This window comes from Panthera uncia (genome assembly GCF_023721935.1).
Source record: "Panthera uncia isolate 11264 chromosome A3 unlocalized genomic scaffold, Puncia_PCG_1.0 HiC_scaffold_11, whole genome shotgun sequence".
NCBI lineage: Eukaryota > Metazoa > Chordata > Mammalia > Carnivora > Felidae > Panthera > Panthera uncia.
Genome location: NW_026057578.1, coordinates 11,550,019 through 11,574,211, shown reverse-complemented (window position 1 = coordinate 11,574,211; position 24,193 = coordinate 11,550,019). Strand labels below are relative to the sequence as shown.

The window sequence follows — 24,193 nt, the reverse complement described above, 5'->3', positions numbered from 1 at the left end:
TGCCTCCACCCACCTACCTCACTGCCCATTAGAGACCCCATATTTCTTCCCTGAACCTTGCAGAAGGCCTGGCACACAAGAGACCCTCAGGGACTCTTTGTTGCCTGAATGAATGAGTCTACGTTGGTGGCAAAAATCGAGCCTGCCAAGGAGCACCTGAGTGGCTCAAGTGGGTTAAATATTTGACTCTTGATTTTGGCTCAGGTCATGATCTCACAGTTTGTGAGTCTGAGCCCCGCATTGGGCCCTGAACTAACAGTGCAGAGCCTGCTTGGGATTCCCTCTGTGTGTGTGTGTGTCTCTCTTAAAATAAATGAATTAAAAAAAAAAAAATCAAGTCTGTGAAGTCTTAGAGTAGGACCGACACCCCCATTCCAGGCTCACAGAAGATCTTAGATGATGTGGGCAGCCTGAGAGACGCTGACAAGGGCTCCAGGAGAGGAAGAGACTGTTGTGGGAAATGGTTTCCTTGAGGACATTAAGAAGGGAAGGTTCGTTGATTTAACACACATTATTAGGCTGATTGTGGTTTGAAAAACAGCCAGTATGAGTGTGGAGGTGAGAACTGGCAACGCATTTGCAAGCTGAGAAGGGATAGGGAAGAAATTCTCACTGGGGATGCTTAGGAAAAACAGGAAGTGATGTAGCACATTCAAGCTAGTCTCAGCACTGATGGGGGGAGGGGAGGATAGTGTAGGCTAGCGGTTCTCAAAGCATGGCCCCTAGTCCAGCAGCAGCAGGCCTCACCTGGAAAACTGTTGTAAATCCTTGGCCCTACCTCCACTGGCCTGCTGCATCCGGAACTCTCAAGGTTGGCTTCAGCAGTTGGTGGTTTAAGGAGCCTTCCAGGTGACTGATACTCTTAAGTGCACAGGTCCCGAAGCCAGACTGCATGTGTTCAAATCCTGAGTACCATTTTCCATTTGTGTTAAAAGGTAATTTCATTTCTTTCTGCTTCAATTTGCATAGCTGTAAAATGGGGATAGTGGAACCTAAGTCATAGGCTGCAATGAGGATTTATGTAAAATGCCTAGAATGATAAGCACAAAAAAAGTCCACTATTAATATTTCAATCCTGTCCTTTTGTCTCTGTGACCACGTGTATAAGCTCGTGGTAAGTTCATCTCAAGAGGCCAAACTGGAGGCGGTCAAACTGAAGCCCAGGTCTGGGGCTCCCCTGCCAGGGTCTGGCGGCAGCTACAAGGCTAACAGAAAGTCTTGTAAATACCTACAGCACGTCTCTGCCTCTGCCAAGGCAACCCCATCCCTGGAGGGGAGACAAGGCATATTTGGCTGGAAAGAGATCAGATGCATGGATGCCTGCCATAGGAACAGGAAAAAGAAACAGTAAAGTGTCAACATGGTCCCCCTTGGGCTGCTGCATATACGTGCCAAGTTATTTATTGGTGAAAAGATGCTCGCATGGATCGCTAAAAATAATCCTCTTGCATTCAATTAACCTGGTTAACAAACAGGATTTATTTGTCCTGTGTAGTCTACAGACTGTGAGGCCTCTGCGGCCTTTCAGAGTGGAAGTGTCATTGATCAATGATTATCCTGGTTAAGAAAACCTGGTTAGAATTGTTAGCGGAGCCTGCCTTTTAACAAGATGTATCTTTTGGTAAATGGGCTGGCCACAAGAGCCAATTTGGTGCAGTAGAAAGTGGAGAAAGTTGGAATTCAAAACATCTGGGCTGCAGGTCTGCCGCCTTCTTGTGAGATTCAGGTCTCAACTACCTCAGGAAGCCTCAGCTTCCCTGTCTACACAGAGCAGGAGTTGGGCCCCATCACCAGGGCCAGGAAGTGTGTGTACACAACACTGAAAAACGGTGACTTCCCGAGGGAGCCGAGCCTCCCATTTCTGCTTTCACTGGGCCGGTTCAGGGTGGCCGTGGCCTGTCTTCAACGCCTCTGGTCATGGCTACTTTCCCTTCTCAGCGTCAGCGTGAATTAATGATTCTGTCTTGTTTCCACTGTACTTTTAAGGTGCTCTTAGAAATAAGGCAGATTGTTTTTTGGAATGTAAGCTGGTGCAGCCACTCTGGAAAACAGTATGGAGTTTCTTCAAAAAACTAAAAATAGAACTACCCTACGACCCAGCAATTGCACTACTAGGCATTTATCCAAGGGATACAGGTGTGCTGTTTCGAAGGGACACATGCACCCCCATGTTTATAGCAGCACGATCAACAATAGCCAAAGTATGGAAAGAGCCCAAATGTCCATCGATGGATGAATGGATAAAGATGTGGTATATATATACAATGGAATATTACTCAGCAACCCAAAAGAATGAAATCTTGCCATTTGCAACTATGTGGATGGAACTAGAGGGTGTTATGCTAAGTGAAATTAGTCAGAGAAAGACAAACATCATATGACTTCACTCATATGAGGACTTTAAGAGACGAAACAGATGAACATAAGGGAAGGGAAACAAAAATAATCTAAAAACAGGGAGGGGGACAAAACAGAAGAAACTCATAAATATGGAGAACAAACACAGGGTTACTGGAGGGGTTGTGGGAGGGGGGATGGTCTAAATGGGTAAGAGGCACTAAGGAATCTACTCCTGAAATCATTGTTGCACTGTATACTAACTAATTTGGAAGGCAGCTGTGCTCACCACTATACCACCAATGCTATACTAATTTGGATGTAAATTAAAAAAAATAAATAAATAAAATAAAAAAATAAACTGTCAACACTCGTAAAAAATTAAAAAGAAAAAGAAATAAGGCAGATTTTGGGGCACCTGGGTGGCTCAGTGGGATTTCGGCTCAGGTCATCATCTCACGGTTCGTGAGAACAAACCCTGTGTTGGGCTCTGTGCAGGCAGTGTGGAGCCTGCTTAGGGTTCTTCTCTCTCCCTCTCTCTCTGCCCCTCCCTCACATGCACTCTCTCTCTCTCCCCTTTTCTCTCAAAATAAATACATAAACTTAAAAAAACAAGATTTTTCTGTTTGTAGCTCAGGAGTGGTCTCCCTTCAAAATTTGCCTAAAAAATAAAAGTAAGTAAAATTTGCCTAAGTTTAAAGAAAAGGCAACTCGATTTGGGGTAAAATATTAAGTAATAGTGATGACAGTCATGATTTAAATCGAGGAAACACCTGCAGTGACACAAGGCCTGTTCCAATCCTTCCGGTCTCTGGATGGGACTTCCACATTTTCCAGATTTCCCTCCTCTCACCCTCCCTCCCGGCCTCCGGTCCGAGGGCCAGGAGGAGTGGCCCATCCTCTGGCCCCTCCCCAGCCTCGCGCCCTTCCCATAAGCCACGCCCCAAGTGCCCCGGACCGCACCGCGTTTCACCCCGTCCCTCCCCCGTGGGCCGCGAGCCCCGCCCCCAGCGCGCGCCAGCCTACCACCTCCGCCCCGCCCCCTCGGGCTCCTCCTTCTCGGCCGCCGTTGCGCCGCTCTGCGCGGCAGCAAGATGGCGGCGCAACAGCAGGACCGTGAGGGTGGTGCGCAGCTGGCTGGGCCCGCCGCGGAGGCCGACCCCCTGGGCCGCTTCACGTGTCCTGTGTGCTTAGAAGTGTACGAGAAGCCGGTGCAGGTGCCCTGTGGTCACGTGTAAGCGGCAAGCCTGGGCCTGGTCGGGGGGAGTCTGGTAGGGAGGGGCGAGACCCGGGCTGGGAGGGTTCCGGGGCGGAAGCTCAAGGACCGGTCCACAGGCGGCTCTTCGCGGGGCCCTCCGGGGTTCCTGAAGGTCTGTGGAAGTTGTCGGGGCGTGCTTCTCCGCCCTGCTCGCTTCCAAGTATCCCGCCGTCTGTTGAGCGCCTACGCTGTTCCAGGCGGCCTGTCAGGCTCCTCATCGCCGATAGTGGAGTGGCACCCTGCTGGGGATTAGGGAGGGTCTCCAATCGGCCGCGGCCGTAGGTGGGGCGCCTGGCTGGCTCCATCGGTAGAGAGTGCGACTCTGGATCTCGACGTGGTCAGAGTTTACTTAAAAAAAAAAAAAAAAAAAAAGTCGGCCCTTAGCCGCAGTTTCTATTGACTAGCCTGTGCATCGCTCCTAAAGTAAGGCACGTATGGCGTCATGTCTCCAGTTCTGCCAAGGAATTCGAATGTGCACCGAAACTGGAAAAACGCTGAACTAGACTAAAAGAACAAAAGGGAAGTCTTGATAATAGATCTCACCAGTCTGCCTTTAACTGTGAAAGGGGTTGGGAGTTGCGGGTAGCGATTGTTGGCGTTCCTACTTGTGTGCGAGGTTTGCTGCGTTTTGTTTGAGATTAAGCTTCCGTGGCCTGCGTGTTGCTCATACGCTGGTTAGGACGACTGAAGGCAATGTGTCTGAAAATGATAGTACAGACCCTGGGCTGGGGTAGGCGCCTTGAGGTTCGCGGGATTTGAACCTAAGCCTTGCTACATCAGACACACACACACACACACACCTAAGCTGAAACAACTGTAGAAAATGCGGCCACTTCTCGCCGCTGGGAGTTGGCATTTCCTCGGTGGTCTCCCGCAGTGCTTATCATGGGTATCACCTTGGTGTTGTTTTTAGGACACCTTTGCTGGGGAGTAGGTACGATAGGCGCCTGCTGGGCTGCACAGGTATTGTCATTCGTGCTGCAGTCCTGCAGAGGAAGAGGGTTGGCAGCCATTTTGCAGGTGAGGGCATCGAGGCTGGCAGGGGGCAGGCTCACCATTGTCCGACCCTTCCCAGATGAACTGCAGGTGTCTCCTTGCCAGCCCAGAGAATGATTGGCACCTGGCAAGGGCTCTCCAGCCACACTGACTGCGGTTTGCTTCTTCAAGTCCTCCAAGCTCTTCCTGGCTTTGGGCTGTTCCCACTTGCGGTTGAGTTAGCCCAGAACTCTTCACACCCCATCTGCATCTCCCCTGCCAACTACTGCACATCCTTTCCAGACTTCAAGTCCCGGTTTAAGCCACCTCCCTTATCACCATCCCTCCTTAAACTACTCTGCTTCACTCCTGGGGCTTCCTTCGTCCTTACATCGAGCAGAACTTCGAGGTCATGAGGGCCGTAACCATATCGGTATTGCCCCTCTCCGTGTCCCCAGTGCCTAACGTGTGTCTGAGCATCCATCTTCCAATCTTCCATTCAGCCAACTAAAGTATTTGTGTGCTCACTAGGTGCCAGATTCTTGGGGCGTAGTAAGAAACAAGGTGATAGTGCCCTCAGTTTACAGTCTAGTGAATTGATGGTAGGTGAGACTAACAAGTGTTCAAAGTATTGTGAAAATTCATTGTGCGGTGGGAGGATAGTACAGGGATCAAAGTGGTGGGGCTGAGTAGGGGAGCGATTGGGTAATGGGTGGGTGAACCGAGAAATTGGCAGTGGAAGCAAACTCATGTGAGTTACGGTGGAGGCTAGATAGTGTTCTCATTGAATCCTCTTTTCCTTGGATCAGCCCTCCTTTCTACCTTTACCGAATTTTGGACCAATTCATTGGATTTCTTTTCTTTACTTTTTTTTTTTTTCTTATTTATTTTTGATAGAGACAGACTGAGCAGGGGAGGGGCAGAGAGAGGGAGGGACAGAATCGCCGGCAGGCTCCGTGCTGTCAGTAAAGAGCCAGTCTCAGGGCTCGATCTTAAGAGATCATGACCTGAGGCAAGATTGACCTTGCCAGCTCTTAACTCTCAGTTAATCGACTAGGCCACTCAGGCGCGCCTCACTGGATTTCATTTACCATTAATGTTTATAAAGAGGCTTGATCTAGTGCAATTTAGCAACTGAAGAGCCGCAAAATTCGAGGTTTTATTGAGCCACATGAACCTTCCCCAGGTCAGAGGTCAAGGGGGAAGTACTGGGTTTTAAACCTTGGCTCTTTTCTATACTCACCACGCTAGTTCCAGGTGTTCGTCAACTCAGTGCTGATTGAAGACAGATAGATGCACCCCTGTGAGGGGAGCGGAGTCTCCCTTAGCTCTAGCCAAGTGCTTTTTGCTCAGCAAGAAGTGGCAGATACTTGCTAACGTCTCTGCTTGGAAACCAGCATCTTTGTAGCTCTGGCTGGATGGGGCATTGAGTTTTTATAAAACTTTATTTCAAGCCCTAAATGACTGTGTCTCTGCAATTCAGTGGCATATAGCTGGAGAAGGGACTTTGTACATACCGCTGTAACAGAAAGGGTGGAGCACCGAGAAGACTGGACTAGATCAAGGCCCATAAATAAAAAAGGGAAACGGAAAGCCAGCCCATGATACAGGAACCATTTAAAACCAGGCTTGCAAAGGAAATGGTCAACAAAACTAAAAGGCAAACAACAATGGGAGATGATATTTGCAAATGACATCGGATAGAGAGTATAAAAACCTATAAAGAATTTACCAAACTTAACACCCAAAAAAACAAATAATCCAGTGAAGAAATGGGCAGAAGACATGAATAGACGCTTTTCCAAAGAAGACGTCCAGATGGCCAACAGACACATGAAAAGATGCTCAACGTCACTCCTCATCAGGGAAATACAAATCAAAACCACACTGAGATACCACCTCACACCTGTCAGAGTGGCTAAAATTAACAACTCAGGAAACAACAGATGCTGGGGAAGATGTGGAGAAACAGGAACCCTCTTGCACTGTTGGTGGGAATGCAAACTGGTGCAGCTGCTCTGGAAAACAGTGTGGAGATTCTTCAAAAAATTGAACTACCCTACGACCCAGCAATAGCACTACTAGGAATTTATCCAAAGGATACAGGAGTGTTGATTCATAGGGGCACATGTACCCCAATGTTTACAGCAGTGCTTTCAACAATAGCCAGATTATGGAAAGAGCTTAAATGTCCGTTAACCGATGAGTGGATAAAGAAGATGTGGTTTATATATACAATGGAATACTACTTGGCAATGAGAAAGCATGGAATCATGCCATTTGCAACAACATGGATGGAACTGGAAGGTGTTACGCTAAGTGAAATAAGCCAGAGAAAGGCATATGTTTTCACTCATGTGGAACTTGAGAAACTTAACAGAAGACCATGGGGGAAGGGAAGGGGAAAAAAAGACAGGGAAGCAAACCATAAGAGACTCTTAAATACAGAGAACAAACTGAGGGTTGATGGGCGGGGAGAGGGGAAAACGGGTGATGGGCATTGAGGAGGGGACTTGATGGGATGAGTACTGGGTGTTGTATGTAAGCGATGAACCACGAGAATCTACCCCCAAAACCAAGAGCACACTTTACACACTGTATGTTAGCCAGTTTGACAATACATTACGTTAAAAAAAAAAAACAAAAAAACTTGCATGTTGGGCATGTCTCTGGCACAAAGTGGCTTGTGCATATTTGGTTAATGAGCTGTGTATCCTGGTGTGTGCTTGGAGGAAGGCTTGAAGCTGCTTCTACCTACCATCTAGGCTTCGTTTCTCTGGGACCCTCAGTTCTCTTGGGTTACTCTGGTGATCTGCCTTTGAGAAGAGGTACAAGAAGTGATGGCCACAAGACCCTGTCTACCTCTCCAACCTAATCACTCGCCCTCTCTTAGTGGTCTACCCATCATGGTCCCAAAGCCTCCCTTCCTGCTTTTTGGAAACGCCTTTGCACTTGGTATATCATCTCTGCGTGTACCTCTTTGTGTCCAGGTCTGTGTGGCTGTGTCCTCATAGTTTTGGGTCTCAGCTCAGAGGCAGAGGGCCAGAGAGAGAATCCAAAGCAGGCCTCACATTCAGCACGGAGCCTGACTCAGGGCTTGTTCCCACAACCCAGGGATCGTGATCTGAGCCAAATCAAGAGTCAGTCACTCAACTGACTGAGCCGCCCAGGTGCCACTCAAATATTACTACCTCTTTAAAGAAGCTCTGTATGATCTATGTCGGCTGATCTCTTTGCCTTGTTTTATTCCCTTTGTATACTTCATCCGTATTGGAAATTAACATTTGTGTTTTTCTCCACTTTGGAATATAAACATCAGGGTGCCTGGGTGGCTCAGTCACTTAAGCATCGGACTCCAGCTCAGGTCATGATATCCCTGTCTGTGAGTTTGAGCCCTGCGTCGGGCTCTGTGCTGACAGCTCGGAGCCTGGAGCCTGCTTCATATTCTGTATCTTCCTCTTTCTCTGCCCCTTCCCTGCTCGCTCCCTCTTGCTCTCTCAAAAATAAATAAAAATTAAAAAAAAAAAAAATCAAGACTGGGATTTTGTTTCCTTCTCTGCTTTACTCTCAGTGATGAATCACTAGGCCCCCTCACCTTTTTCCAGCCTGGTCTGTTTCGTGTGGCAGTGTTAACACCTAGCTTAATGACAAAGAGGAAGAAAGTCCTTAGAGACGGTAAAAATTTGTGAGATGCACCGGTTACCTTTGATGATACGTGTTGAATTCTTCCTAACAGATTTTATTATCCTGCCTTAAGTGTCTCAGGTTGGGCATGTAGCTGGGCTATTTTCATGTCTTAGTGTCCATTCTTTCTGTGTGTCCGTTCATTCTTATCTCAGCATTATTACCTGCCTAGTTTCAGGATAGAAACTTGGCCATCTTTGACTTCCCTTCTCCAAACTCAGTAAGCTACCGAGTACTGCTGACTCCCCCTCTGAATCATTTCTTCAGTTAATTCACTGTTGCCTCAGGCCCTCAGAATTCCTTGCCTTAGCTATCTGTTTGGTTCTACTTCAAGGCTCCTGTCTTTCCTCACCTTAAAAAAAAAAAAAATTAAAAACCAAGAACTCTATTGTCCATGATAACCTAAGCTATTTTTCTAAAACTTGGATTTGGCCTTGTTGATTGATACCTTTAAACATCTGGGTTCCTACTGTTTCTGAGGAAAAGTGTTAGACTTTTATTTCCTTAGGTGCATCCTGAATTTTTTAAGTCTAAGGGCCTAGAGTATTCTTCCCTTCTGCCAGTGGAGCTCTTTCTTCTAAGGCTGTTTCATGGATGCTGCCTTTGAAGTCTTACCAGCCCTGACCTCCTTGGGTCACAACTAGTTGGTCTTCTCTCTGTGTCCTCATGGTGCTTTATATTCACCTCGAATGGTAGCTCCTCCTGTTTGTGGTGCATTTCACAGGTGCTTGACAGTGTACCAAGAAGGGTCTGCTATCCATATCCCATTCCAGTAATCCCAGAGGTAGCTGCTGCCGTCTCCATTTCACGGAGGAAAAACCGAGGTTCAGGAAAACTCCCCCAGGTCCCTCAGTGGCAGGTGCTGAGGTTTGAAGACTGTGCCATGACCCCTCTCACCGTGTCCCATGATATTGGCGTTTTGTTTCGCATTTGTTTCTGTTGGTGGACCCGTGTGTGCTTTGCAGGACCTCTACCCCCTGCTTTTCTGGCCTGGGAGGACTCCGCATTTGAATCAGGAGTTAGGGAGCAACGTGTTTTTAACCCATTACTCATTGACGTCTTTTTAAAAGTTTATCCATTTTTGTTGTCTTGTCTCCACGATGCATGACGCAGGTTCTCTGTGTGTCTTGTTCTAGCTTTTGCTCTGCATGCCTGCAGGAATGTCTGAAGCCGAAGAAGCCTGTCTGTGGGGTGTGTCGCAGCGCTCTGGCACCTGGCGTCCGAGCCGCGGAGCTCGAGCGGCAGATCGAGAGCACAGAGACTTCTTGCCATGGCTGCCGTAAAAATGTATGTGGAAGTAAAACGGGAAGTCGGTGTCCTTCTGCGATGAGGGGGTAAAACACAGAGCTGTTGCCACGTGTTTCTCAAGTTAGAGCATGACTAGGTGACTAACAGCACGTGTGCATGCTAGTTATCTGCAGCCGTGGCTGTGCTGTTTGATTTTAGTACCTTTATTGGTTTTGATTTGCTTTTTAAAGAGTTGGTTTAGTATATTATACATCGTAGCTTTGGAAACTAAAACGTTATCCCATTTTGTTCCTTTAAAAGATGCGCTTTTCCAAAATTATGCGTAACTTTAGATCATAATGACAATGCTATTTATTTCTTTTTAAATATGTATTTATTTTGAAGGAAGGAGCACACACACGCGTTTGCAAGCTGGGAAGGGTCAGAGAAAACCCCAACAGGCTCCACACTGTCAGCGCATAACCTGACGCAGGGCTCTGTCTCCTGAACCATGAGATCAGGATTTGGATGCTTAACTAACTGAGCCATCCAGGAGCCTTTGTTTCTTAATTGTTTTAACATAAGATGAGGTCATCTCAAAAAAGTTATCTGCTGTAACGAGTTTGAGGGAAAATTTTGTCATCTGTGTCAATATAGATATAAAACTTAATATTTGAACTTTTTAGCACTTGATAGGAATCACGACATAAAGGTCAGTATGAAATTATTTGATTGTAATAACAATACCAAACATTTGAAGTGCACCCATTCTGTTGTATAATCTTGTTAGAATCCAGTGTATTTAACATCTGTAATAAAGGAGAAATGTTATTCTTATTTTCCAAGAGATGCACACAGCCTTACAGGTTTTAAAATCATTATGATTTTCTTAATTTCAGATCATACAAAAGTATAAAATAATGTAGGCTTGTTTCCTACTCTAGAGATTACCTTTTTATTTTTTTAATGTATTTATTTTGAGAGGGGGTGTGAATGAATGGGGGTGGGGGCGGGGGCAGGGGCAGGGGCAGAGGCAGAGAGACAGAATCCCAAGCAAGCTCCATGCTGTCAGCACAGAGCCCAGCATAGGGCTCAGCACAGGGCTCAATCCCACAAACTGTGAGATCGTGACCTGAACCAAAATCAAGAGTCATATGCTTAACCAACTGAGCCACCCAGGTGCCCCCAGAGATGACCTCTTTACAAGTGATTCAGTTTAGAAGGCTGCAAAACATTTTTTGCCCTTTGACAAACGCAGATCTAAGGTTTTTTTTTTTCTTAAAAAATTTTTTTTTTGACGTTTTATTTATTTTTGAGACAGAGAGAGACAGAGCATGAACAGGGGAGGGGCAGAGAAAGAGGGAGACACAGAATCTGAAACAGGCTCCAGGCTCTGAGCCGTCAGCCCAGAGCCCGGCGCGGGGCTCGAACTCACGGACCGCGAGATCGTGACCTGAGCTGAAGTCGGACGCTTAACCGACTGAGCCACCCAGGCGCCCCTCTAAGGTTTTTACCAAATAAAGTTGTCAGAATTTTACAAAATAGGATCACAGTATATAATTCTAGAGCTTTTTCTCATTTTTGAAAAAAAACTTTCACTTAATGACTTACTAGTCTAACGTGTCAGTTTCATTACTTTAACACATTAGTGTGGATGGCCATAGAATGGATATACGTTACCATCTCCTTCCTTTCAGATTGATTTAGCACTAAGGGTACACAGTGGCTACTGTTCTGAATAGGGATATTTGCCATCCCTTTTAATTGGGAGCTCTTTGGTTGGCAGCTCGAAGTCAAGTTCTTTAGCTGGAGGTAAGACAGAAAGAAGCATTATGGTAAACCAGAGCTCAAATATTGAAACTTTCTTTTTTTCTTGTGCCTTCCTTTAATTTTGGAACTCAGGATATTGAAATGAAGTTACCCATTACTTTATGTATGCGTGATGGATTTTTCTTTTTCTGTATACTTTTGATATTCTCCATTTTAAAGATTAATGTTTGTATTGTATCATATCTCTACGTGTATTCTGCCTCAGAAAATGTTTATCTTCCCTTTACCTCCCCTTTTTCTTCATTCCTTATACTTTTTCTTTCTTTTTAGAACACCTGCGATGAAGCGCTCTCCTCTAGGTTTTCTCTTTTCAACTCGTAAAGGCTAGATTCTGTAGGAGAAATAGAATTCAGATTTCTGGATTTCTGCTTTTTGTTTTTGTTTTTTTAAAGATTATTTACCACAGTCTGGAATTCTGTACCTTAACTAGAATTACTGGTCTTTATCTCTTATACTTAAATGATTACTTTTTGCTGCTGCACATAATAGAATGTGGTTCTTGGCTTGCTGTGAAGAGGCTAGTTTAAATGCTATGTGTAAAACTTTTAAACCTTCCCTGGGTTTGGAGTGTGTCTGAGCAGAGAGCATACCTTGAATACAAAAACCTCTAGGAGAGTGATTTTCGAGTGGAAGCAGACATCCTGGATTGGTCAAGTAAGACATCAGCTTTGGTATTAACAGAGCCCCTGCCACAAACGTGGTTTTAGCCCTGTCAGCATAGCTGGGAGCCTGGTGAGATTGTTTGCAGGGTGGTACAGGTCTGGTTTTCACCTGGCCCTTGCTTCGGGACTATGTGGGACCTGGTCCAAGGACTGACTAACTTGTGGGCTGTCATTCTTCCTAAGTTCTTCCTATCCAAGATCCGGGCCCACGTGGCTACCTGTTCCAAATACCAGAATTACATCATGGAAGGTGTGAAGGCCACCACCAAGGATGCCTCCCTTCAACCAAGGTGAATGACTCCCTCAGGTGCAGGTCCTCTTCTGCTATGAAGACAGTGGACACTTTGCATGTTTCAGGGTTTAGTTGTAGGAGTTTGGGGAAGTGGATGTATAGTTATCATTCAGATGTATGCTGGCTACGGATGTATAACTATTATCTGTCCGTTTTCGTTTTGGGGTGGGGTGTGGAGGACTCTGATGTTCACTTCAGATGTTAGCTCTGCTATGAAGTTATGTTTGAAACAGTTGATGTGCTTCTGAGGTAATTGTCAGAATCCCCGTCATAACACTTTGAACTCTGCTCCCTTTTGGAGGTATGGAGATGGAAGTGTGGAAGGGTACTCACAAAGAGATTTCTTCTGTTCTGCCTTTCATCTTCCAGGAACGTCCCAAACCGTTACACCTTCCCTTGCCCGTACTGTCCCGAGAAGAACTTTGATCAGGAAGGGCTAGTGGAACACTGCAAGCTGTCCCATAGCACGGACACCAAATCTGTGGTAAGAGGAGCTTTTTATGGAAAAAAATTAAACAGAAAAATGAACAGGAGTAGTGCAGCGAACTGTGTACCCTTCACCTAGATTCACAGATTGGTAACATTTTACAGTATATGCTTAATGATACTCTGCGTGATACTCTACATTTTGCTAGCCATTCAATAATAAGTTACAGATACCATGACCTTTTGTCCTACACACTTCAGCATATACCTCCTAAGAACAAGAGCATTTTCTTCGAAAATCACGTTTTTTGTGTTTGTCACGCTCAGGAGATGTAACTTTGACATAATCTGATATCTAATATAAAATTCATGTTTAAATTTTAACAATTGTAGGGGTGCCTGGCCAGCTCACTTGGCGGAGTATGCAACTCTTGATGTCGGGGTCATGAGTTGGAGCCCCACGTTGGGCCTAGAGATTACTTTAAAAAAAAAAAAAAAAAAAAAGTGGACTGCCCTTGAATTTTAACCATTGTTATGTCCTTCATAGCAATATCCTCCTGCCCCCAAGTCCTTGATCTGTGTGTTACACGTGATTGTCATGTCTCTGGTGCTAGGTCTTTCTTTGCCTTCCATGACCTTAACATTTAAAACAATTTTTTTTTTTTTTTTAACGTTTATTAATTTTGAGACAGAGAGAGACAGAGCATGAACAGGGGACGGGCAGAGAGAGAGGGAGACACAGAATCAGAAGCAGGCTCCAGGCTCTGAGCCGTCAGCCCAGAGCCGGATGCGGGGCTCGAACTCACGGACCGAGAGATCGTGACCTGAGCTGAAGTCGGACGCTTAACCGACTGCGCCACCCAGGCGCCCCGACCTTAACATTTTTAAAGAGGACAGGCCAGTTGTTTTGTAAGAGGTCCTTGGATTTCGGTTTGTGTGTTTTTTCATCATCAGAAGCAGGGACGTTCCATAAGCGATGTGTCCTCCAGATGCCGCTTCAGGGGTCATGTGATACCGGTTGGCCCCTTTGTTGGTAACGTTCACTTGGATCGCTTCGTGTCCACCAGGTGTCTTCTGTGTAAAGCTGTCATTTTCCTTTTGAGAGTAGTATCTTTATAGTTGTGGGGAAAGGGAATGTATATGAAGTTACGGTGCACCTGAGTGGCTTAGTCGGTTAAGCATCTGGCTTCAGCTCAGGTCATGATGTCACAGTCTGTGGGTTTGAGCCCCATGTCGGGTTCTGGGCTGACAGCTCAGAGCCTGGAGCCTGCTTCGGATTCTGTATCTTCCTCTCTCTCAGCCCCTCTCCCACTCATGATCTGTCTCTCATAAATAAACATTAAAAAAAAATTACTAGGAAAGTGTTTATCACTCCTTTAGGTATCACAGACTGGTACGTAGGTTTTTTTTGTTGTTGTTTTTTTTTTTAATGTTTGAATGTGGTCCTTTTCAGTAGTATTACCCTTTCCTCTTTTTCCTTTCAAATAGGTTCTATCCCCAACATTGCGGTTTCTGGTACTACAACCTAATTTTCTCTTTTTTCCCCTCCTTTGGCTTTCTGACATTCCTGTGGTTATTTTGTCTCTGTTGAAGCCCCTCTTCCTTCATCCATTGGCCCTCGGTTCTATCCCTTCTCCCTTTGCAGAACTCCTTCGTAACTGTGGATGTTTCAGCCCTTCCCTTTGGAAGTGACCTCCTCCTCAGTCTCCTGACCTGACCCGTGATCTAGCCCCATATCCACAGCTGCCTGCCCAGCTCCTTCCACCAGGAATCTTCCACCATTGCAGATTCGTCTTTTGCTAATCCCTTTTGTTACGATACCTTCCTTATTACTGGTGGAGTTCCATCTCTAAGCTGACCACTGAGGCCTGCTTCTCCCTGTCCCAGCTCCTCTCTGTCCATCTCTGAATTTTCCGTTCTAGCCAGCTGATCGCCTGGAATGCCTGTATTGCTGACTCCTGGCCTTTCCTCTGTGCCATTGCCAGTCTTGTGGAGCACCCTTTCATGTTGTGTCTTTCCAAATACCTCCCAGTCTTCAACGCCCAAACTGACTTCTTTATTATTTTATTTTATTTTCATTTTTGTTTTTATTTTATTTTTTAATTTATTTAATTTATATCCAAGTTAGCATATAGTGCTACAGTGATTTCAGGAGTAGATTCCTTAATGCCCCTTACCCATTTAGCCCATCTCTCCCAACCCCTCCAGCAACCCTCTGTTCTCTATATTTAAGAGTCTCTTATGTTTTGTCCCCCTCCCTGTTATATTATTTTTGCTTCCCTTCCTTTGTGTTCATCTGTTTAGTATCTTAAATTCCTCATATGAGTGAGGTCATATATTTGTCTTTCTCTAATTTCACATAGCATAGTACCCTCCATTTCCATCCATGTAGCTGCAAATAGCAAGATTTCATTCTTTTTGATTGTCGAGTAATACTCCATTTGTGTGTGTGTGTGTGTGTGTGTGTGTGTGTGTATACCACATCTTTATCCATTCATCCATCAATGGACATTTGGGCTCTTTCCATACTTTGGCTGTTGTTGATAGTGCTGCTGTAAACATCGGGGTGCATGTGTCCCTTTGAAACGGCACACCTGTATCCCTTGGATAAACACCTAGTAGTGCAATTGCTGGATCATAGGGTAGTTCTATTTGTAATTTTTTGAGGAACCTCCGTACTGTTTTCCAGAGTGGCTGCACCAGCTTGCATTCCCACCAGCAGCGCAAAAGAGATCCTCTCTCCGCATCCTCGCCAACATCTGTTGTTGCCTGCGTTGTTAATGTCGGCCATTCTGGCAAGTGTGTGAGGTGGTATCTCCCTGATGAGTGATGTTGGGCATTTTTTCATGTGTCTGTTGGCCATCTGGATGTCTTTGGAGAAATATCTATTCATGTCTTTTGCCCATTTCTTTACTGGATTATTTGGTTTTTGGGTGTTGAATTTGATAAGTTCTTTATAGATTTTGGGTACGAACCCTTTATCTGATATGTTTGCAGATATCTTCTCCCATTCTGTTGGCTGCCTTTTAGTTTTGCTGATTGTTTCCTTCTCTGTGCAGAAGCTTTTTATTTTGATGTGGTCCCCATAATTCCCAAATCGACTTCTTACATGAGGGCTTTTCAACCTCAGCCCTCTCGTCTCAGCATTTACTTTGTAAAAATAGCACAGAAGGTTGTGTTTTACTTCCTCAGGTTATTGTTCATCTGTCATTTGCTTGTTTTTCTTTGTGCTTTTGGATCATTTTGTGTGCTGGGTCAGAAGGCCATAGTCTAGGCCCCTACTGGGCTAACACATTGTCCTGACCACAGTAGGGGATCAGGAAAGGGTAGGATCATGGCCAAAGCCGTTAGGCACTCTCACGTGTCATTTGACCTGAGTGGGAGACTGACCGTGTTTTCTGGGATACGAACGTACCTATGAAGGAGTGGCCAGGCCCTAAACTGATGTGTCAGGAAAGCTGCCCTGGAAGAAAGGCCAGATACGGGCCACGGAGGGCTAATGTTAGGTCAAAGGTCAGGTGCCTAAGACCGTGCTTTTTTGTTGAAAGGTTTGTCCGATATGTGCCTCGATGCCTTGGGGAGACCCTAACTACCGCAGCGCCAACTTCATAGAGCACATCCAGCGCCGGCACCAGTTTTCGTACGACACTTTTGTGGTGAGTCTGGAGCCCGGGGCCTCATCTCTCCCCTGGGGTAACAGCACAACAACGTCCCTTCTCTTACCTGGAAAGCTGTGGGTCCCCTTGTTGAGTTTTGTCATTGATGTGATGGGCTCCCTGGAACAGCAGCTGTGTGGTCTGTGTTCGTGAGCCCACTCGGTGGTCGGAGCCTTTGTTGTGTCTGCAGTGAGACGTGATGTAAGATTGCTCCTGGGTTTTCTTCCAGAAGTTTTTCCCACTTTCTTTTGGTATGTGTAGTTTCTACCCGTTCCAGCACCTGGCTTGGGATCCTGAAGCTCAGATGCCCATGGGGACCAGGCAGGTAATGGAAATGGTCTCCCCGAGGATTTGCAAGCCAGACGGCACCTGACACATGTCATGCTGCCGTCAGCTCCCGCTGACAGTACTGTGTAGAGACACAGGCACGGCATTGCCAGTTTTCTCCGCCTGTCCCAACCCCAAGAAGCTGGAAAGGCGGAATTCCACATGAAGTGTCACATGTTCTTTAGAGCGTCTTAGGTCACACAAAACACATCCACTTGCCAAAAGTAGTCATCCGGTTTGTGTCCTTTCCCCAGTGCTGAGTGGGTTTGAAGGGACCCACTGTTGTGTTAGCATTCTAGCAATAGATAAATTTGGCCAAACCCTTGAAGTAGAACATTTGTTTGTTTGTTTTTATATATATATATATATATATATATATATATATATATATATATATATATATATATGTATGCTGTGAGGATTTTAGAACAGGCTGTGTTTCAGGACCCAAGAAGGAAAGCATGACTCTTTCCTAAGTTGTCCTAAGAATGTGTATTCTCAGTCTAAGAGAGTGTCTGAGATTCAGACTTCCCAATAACTGTCCTTTTTGTTAGTGCCCTGAAGACAGATGAAATTTCCGAGTTGTAATCAAGTAGGTAATTTGGCCTCGTTGAATGAAAAGTCCAGTTTCACTGCAGTGAAAGTCCTCCCATGTGAGCACTCGGTCTGTGCCAGGCCCCGCGCACGGGTGCCCTGTGGTCCTCATAGTCCCCGTCTAAGGGAGCCATCAGTGTTCTCCTCCTCAGGAGGAGGCGGCAGAGGCCCAGAGAGGTCGAGCAGTTTGCCCAGAGCTCCGTGGCTGGCACCAGAAACAAGCTGGGATCCGTGCTGGGCCAGGCGTCTCCGGAGCCTGTCACTGGGCCGCCCCGCTTCCCCCACTGAACGAGAGTCTTTGCGGCTGTGACAGGTGCCGAGGCCAAGGGTCTGTGTTTCGCCCTTAGGATTACGATGTTGATGAAGAGGACATGATGAATCAGGTGTTGCAGCGCTCCATCATCGATCAGTGAGCGGTCTCTACTGTCCGGCTCGTGCTCCAGAGCGTCCGTTGTGTGTTGGGCGTGAAACATGTGACTCCTACACCTTCAATGTACAACAGACCTGGAAGTGAGCTGTGGTCACTTCTGACAGGGAAAAGGTCCCCAGGTCAGAGCCGTCCCTTCCTTTGGGGTCTCCCCTACTGTTAACTCTGTCATGTGTCTGGTCTCTGATTGCCCTCAGCTGCTCCCTGGAGCTTCTGCTTCCTCTGATTCTCCACCTACCCTTGTTTCACTCTGGTTCCTCCCCTTTAGTGTGCAGCTCTCAGGTCCTCTGAGCCAGCCGGGACCCGTTCTGGGTCACGAATAGCACAAACGAGACCAGCACCTCCCTCCTCTCCTTGTCCCCGAGGTGAGGTGTGTGAGCTCTGGCAAAAGTGTGTCCCATCGGCGGGGGAGCTCCTTCTGTGCTGCGGAGGTCCTGTTAGTTGGTCCTTAGCAGCAGCTGCCGGAAGCTGGAGTGTACCTCCTGGGAAACATTTCAAAAGGCCCGTTGGGGTGAGTGATCTGATGCTGGAAGTTTTGATTAGTTCTATTTCCCTACCGCTCCTGCACACCCTTAGAGCTAACTGGTTCAGTCTTAAATGCCTGCATGGTGCCTTTTTAGGATAAGGTGTAACCACATCTTTTTAGTGACAATAAGTGTTCCTAGGTTAGGAAAGTTAAACTCCATTTATCCGTAAGTGGGGAGGAGGGTCAGCTAAAAGCAGTGCGAGGGCCGTAGCTTTTTGGTTCCGATTTTCAAACTAACATGGTATTTTCAAAGGACTGCCTCATGTTTGCCTCTCTGTTTGGGAACCTGCCTACATTCTTGTCCTTGAGGCACGAAAAGGAGTCCTCACATGAGTAAGAAGGAAGAGGTTTGGGGGCTCCAGTAGATACTATAGTTATTTTATCTTTTATTTGGTAACTTAGATCAAACTGAGTATCTGAGTATTGCTTTTCTATCATAAATGGTTTCCTTATGAAACTGATTTCCATCTGTAAATCAGTGTGTGAAACCTGCCTTGTAAAGCAGAGGTCATGGGAAATCTAGTCTCACAGCCTGCTGTCTCCTTTTGACAAGACGCACTGTTAAAAAGGCAAACACAGCTCTTGTGAGCACTTGTTAATGGAAACTGCTGGAAACTAGCTCAAGAAACTTGAAGTTCACCATGTTTTGCGAATATTAATAAATATAAGGCTGAGAGCGGTGTCAGTCTAATCTGTAGGAACATAACCAAAAGACGTGGGTTTAGGTTCATTTTTTCGTGTCAGACCTCTCTACTCTGAACATGGAAAGTTTTTCTGGTCAGTGGCTGAGGTTGTAAGTGACAGGGAGCTTTGGGGCCTGTGAGCACCGCTGTTGTGGGCCTCTCCCTGCCTGCCAGTGGGGGCTGCAGATGCCTAGTGACCAGCAAAGACAGGGCCCTTTGCTAGGCAAAATAATCTCTTCTAATGTGATGTTGCTTTGGAGGGCCCAAATGTTAAGGTCAGCGCCTTCGCTGTGATTTCGGGAAAAAGTTCACTTAGCCCTCCCTGACTTGAGAGGTCTGAATCTGGAGGGAAATTTGACAAAGCCTTCATTTGAGGGAACAGATGAGAGTGTCCATCTCACTAATGGTACCAAGAAACTGATTTCCTTGTATTAAGTGCACTTCATGTATTTCTAATAAGATGACTTTCCAGAAAGTGAAATTTGTTATGTTCTGGCTTTCAAAAGGTGAAATATAAATAAATTTCATAATTTATCTGATTGGCAAGCTGTAATGCCTGTTTTCATTAACCACTTTTTTTTTTTTTTTTTTTTTTTTTTAATTTCAAACGTTTATTTCGAGAGAGGGAGAGAGAAAATTCCCAAGCAGGCCCTGCTGTCAGCACAGAGTCTGACACAGGGCTCGACCCCATGAACCTCGAGATCGTGACCTGAGCCGAAATCAAGAGTCAGACACTGAGGACTGAGCTACCCAGGTGTCCCTCATTAACCACCTTTTGCTGAGGTTTGGGCCTGAGGAGACTCTAGAAGATTGTTGCTCTTTCTAAGGAGACATTCTTGTCTGTCACAAGTCCCATCTGGCTCTGATCTTTGTTCTGACGCTTTAATAGTGGGGCCTCACTGAGCTTGTCCTCTCTTGGAAATGAACACAACCCCGACTTGTCACAGCTGGGAATTCTGGTGAGGCAAGAAGTGATCGTGCTCCATGAAATAAGGCTTTATTTAGACACGTGGCTTCAGCTCCATTCCAATGACTTAGCATCCCCGAGATGTTGTAGTAACGGGTTTTGTGCATTAAGATCTGAGGTCATGGCATGTTTAAGTTCTGCACGCTGCCACTGGCTGTGGGACATCTGGCAAATATTTTCCCTTTTTAAATGTTTCCCTGCAATAAAATAGGAGTGATGTTTCTGGCTTCTAGTTTCTTTATAAAGTAGGAGATACTTGCTATTTATTAACTAGCTACCAATTACTAATCCCTTATCGATTTATAATTATACAGTTAATATGTGCCTAGCACAGTGCTGACACATAAAAGATGCCTAGTAAATAACATATATGCCTGAATGTAAGGAAGTCATTCATTTTTCCAGTAAGGAAATTTTTAAAGTTTTTTGGCCAAATTGACTATAAGAGCGTTTATCACTGCAAATGAACTATTCAAATGTCTACTTATTTTTAATTACATATATTTAAAACAAATGTAGAAGTGTTGCTTTTTTTTATTTAAAAAAAAAATTTTTTTTTTAATGTTTTAGTTTTTGAGACAGAGCATGAGCAGGGGAGGGGCGGAGAGAGAGGGAGGCACAGAATCGGAAGCAGGCTCCAGGCTCTGAGCTGTCAGCACAGAGCCCGACGTGGGGCTCAAACTCACGAACTGTGAGATCGTGACCTGAGCCGAAGTCGGATGCTCAACCGACTGAGCCACCCAGGCGCCCCTAGAAAGTGTTGCTTTTATCTAGTCGTACATTTCCAGGAATAGCTGCATCTTAAAGTTCTTGGGATTCAAGGAGCAATGTACACAAAACCCTGGCAGGACGCCTGCTGCATTGTGGGCACTCAGCTCCTGGACTTCTCTCCCTGGCCTTGTCCGTTCCGATCCCAATCCCAATCCCATGGGAACCTTAAATTGAATGCGGCCCAAACTGAGTTCAGCATCTCCAGCTTCCTCCCTCCACGCCCCTCCCTCTTTATCATTCCCTCTTGCTACGGACAGTACCAGCAGTCCATGAGTCTTCTTACCCTGCCTTTATACCCCCACCTTTGGCTAAAGCAGTTAAGTCCTGGACTCCGGTTACACATCAGGAAATCACAAGGTCTAATCCTACACACGGCGGCAGTCCTTGAAGTCCTTTGTCATCCCAGACAGATCAAGAAAATGGCATTTGAACCGAGACCTGAATGAAACAAGGGACAAACCTGCTGACCAGGTAGGGAAGAGCGTTCCTGGAGGGAATGTTCAGAGGCCCTAACGGGAGCCTGTGTGTTACACGGGGGCAGGGCAGTGAGGGGGCAGTCATGGGAGTGCGTCAACAGGCGGCTGCCGGAGGGGGGCAGATCTGGGGCTTTTCTCTGGGTGAGATGGGAGCATTGGAGGTTCGAGTGACAAGACCTGGTCTAGGTTTAAAGAAGATCCTTCTGACTTCTTACGACTAGACAAAATATTTTTACTTTTGATTTAGGTATGTAAGTAAGTGAGAATCGGCAGGCATTTGAGTATTTCATCTGCAATGGTGAAAGCTGTCATGTTCAGTTTGGCCAAAAAACTTTTTAAAATTTCCTTATTGGGGAAATGGATGATGTCTTCATATTCAGGCATTACACAGTATTGACTGAACACCTACCATGTGCCAGCACTGTGCCAGGCACTGGGGATTCACATATAATCAAATGTATAATTACAGACTGGTAAGTGTTCATGGTAAGGGATTAATAAATGGTAGCCGTTTAATAAATAGTAAACATTCCTACTTTGTGAAGAAACCAGAAGCCAGAAGTCCACGGGCTCACAGTATCACCTAGACCTTTTCTCCTTTCTCCACCTGGGCCTTCTCCCTCCCACTCGAGTGCGTTGGGTGTCGCCTGCTGTTGGCTCTCTTCCTAAATAGCATCTGAACGTGATTGGGTTTCTCCCACCATCTACCTACTGGCCCCTACCTCTCCTCCAAGTTCATACCCAGACACCTTGAGCTGGTTGTCCTCCCCCACTGCTTCAGTTTCTCTTCTTTCCCAGTTTTACTCAGCTCCTCCAATCTGTGCTTTGAACCCTGCCCTCCCCCAAAGACCAGACAGGACAAGGCACGTCACTGACTCCAGCAGATAGGTCAGTCTCTCTTAGTCCCCTCCACTTCATCTTTAGCCTATTTCGTGCTCTTGACCCGGCCCTCCTCTTAGAAACTTGCTGCTGCTGCAACACCATCCTGGTTTCTTTTCCTCTTTCTTTACCATATTCCTTTTCCATTTCCTTGGCAGCTGCCATCTCCTGGTTCCCCTCCCTTAGCTGTTGGAATTCTTCAGCCTCTGCCCTAGACTCACCCCATGTCCTCTCCCCAGGCAGACTCCCCCCACTGACCACTCTTCTCTTGGCTTTCGTTACCGTCCGTGTGCTGATGAGCCCAGACCCGTGGTTCTCGACCAGACAGCTCTCTGGAGCTCCAGGCCCACAGAGCCAGCTTCTTCTAAGAGCTGTCTGCAGAATGACTCGAAAGCATCTTTGGTTCTGCATGGCCCATACTGAGTGAGCTCTTCCTCTGCCCTCTTACTGCCACACCTCGTGCTGGGTCCTTCACCCCCCAGCACCTTAGGGAAGGTGCTACACATCCCTCCAGCTTGCTCAAGAGTTAGCCTAAACATCATCTTTAACTCCTTTGTCTACCTCAGCACCCCATGTTACAAAATTATGATGTCAGCTCCCACATCACTATCCCACTGCCACCAGCATCTCAAAACCCGCCATGACCTCACCTGAATTACCGACGCAGCTTTCCTTCTGGCCTCTCCGGTGTTCTCTAGCCAACATCCACTGCATCTTCCACCAAGCTGCCAGAAGGAGCCTTGAAAACCCTTCAAAGGCTCCAGTTACCCTCGGATAAAGTCCCACCACCTTGCTGTGGCCCTCCAGGCCCCCTGTGCTCTGCCCTCTGCCTGCCTCTCCAGCCTCAACTCCCGACACTCCTTGTGCTCTGACCATACGGGCCTTCTTTCCATGTCGCAAGCGTGTCAGGCCTCCCACTGTTCCTCTGAAATAGTTGGTCCTGCTGGCCCCCTCCTCCACTTCCCCCACTGTTTTTGCTTCCCAGTTGCAGTTTGGATTCCTAGATCAGACTTTCATGTCTGATGTTCCTCTAGAAACTTCTGACATTAATCAGAGTGTGTATTTAAAAAATGATTTATTTGTTTTGAGAGAGAGTGAGCATGTGAGCGAGGGGAGGCAAGGGAGTGACAAAGAATCCCAGGCAGGCTCCTTGCTGTTGGTGCAGAGCCTGACGCGGAGCTTGAACTCACGAACCGCGAGATCGTGACCTGAGCCGAAACCAAGAGTTAGACACTTAACTGACTGAGCCACCAAGGCGCCCCCAGAGTATTTATTAAACTTTTGTATAAATACTCGGACTATACTATTAAGTTTCCTGAGGTCAGGATTCCTATTTACTTCTGTGGCCCCATTGCTCAATATTCAGGTAAAATACAGGACTCCCAGTTACATGTTAATTTCAAGCAAACAACAAGTAACTTTAGTATAAATACGTATGAAATATTTCACAGAAGTATAATTTGCTCAAGTCAAGAAGTGAATGCGAGGAATATTCATGCTAAAAATACTATTTGTTGTTTGTTAGGAATCACATTTAATTGGGTGTTGTGTGTTTTTTACTGGTCAAGTCTGTAAACCCTACTCAATGTGTATTAGCACGGCAAATGTTCTGAACATCTGCTATGTGCTAGGCAACTCACACCTCATTAAATTATTTTTTGTGAGGGCGCCTCAGTGGCTCCGTCAGTTAAGCGTCTGACTTGGGCTCAGGTCACGATCTCACAGCTTGTGAGTTCAAGTCCCACGTCCGGCTCTGTGCCGACAGCTCGGAGCCTGGAGTCTACTTCAGATTCTGTCTCCGTCTCTCTTTGCCCCTTCCTGTCTTGGGTACTGTCTCTGTCTCTCTCTCAAATATAAATAAACATTTAAAAAGTAACTAAATAATTGTTTGTACAATTCCTTGTTTTAATGGCTGTCTCCCATACTCAGAAGTTAAGCTCTTGAGGGCAAGGACTCTGCCTGTCTTGTGCCCTACTCTCTTTCATACTTGGTCCCAAATACCTTCAATACATATTCCTAGCATTGAAATGGAACTAAGAGGGGGCTCTTTTACAATGGTACTTCCTTTCAGTGGCCCCCAGAATTAGGGGCCTGTGCGGTGGTAAGCAGAGCCTGAAGGGGGCAATGTCTCCTGGAGTCTGGAGCTGGCCCCACCGTCTGTGGGGAGCAGGGCCTTGCTGGGCAGAGGAGGCGAGA

General features: G+C 46.2%; 1 protein-coding gene and 1 long non-coding RNA gene across 2 annotated transcripts; one reads left to right on the top strand and one right to left on the bottom strand.

The window, feature by feature from the left end:
* The first annotated feature begins 3,390 nt into the window (after positions 1–3,390).
* RNF114 (ring finger protein 114) lies at positions 3,391–17,914 on the top strand. Its single transcript, XM_049650618.1, has 6 exons — positions 3,391–3,571; positions 9,391–9,541; positions 12,157–12,263; positions 12,635–12,749; positions 16,240–16,347; positions 17,616–17,914. The coding sequence occupies exons 1-6, from the start codon at positions 3,432–3,434 to the stop codon at positions 17,679–17,681; spliced, it is 687 nt and encodes a 228-aa protein (XP_049506575.1). The 5' UTR covers positions 3,391–3,431; the 3' UTR covers positions 17,682–17,914.
* Positions 17,915–19,885: 1,971 nt separating this feature from the next.
* On the bottom strand, positions 19,886–23,063 carry LOC125936493 (uncharacterized). The gene is made up of 2 exons (XR_007462034.1): positions 22,280–23,063; positions 19,886–20,068 (listed from the first exon to the last, which is right to left on the bottom strand). It is a non-coding gene; the product is annotated as an uncharacterized LOC125936493 (long non-coding RNA).
* Positions 23,064–24,193: the final 1,130 nt, after the last annotated feature.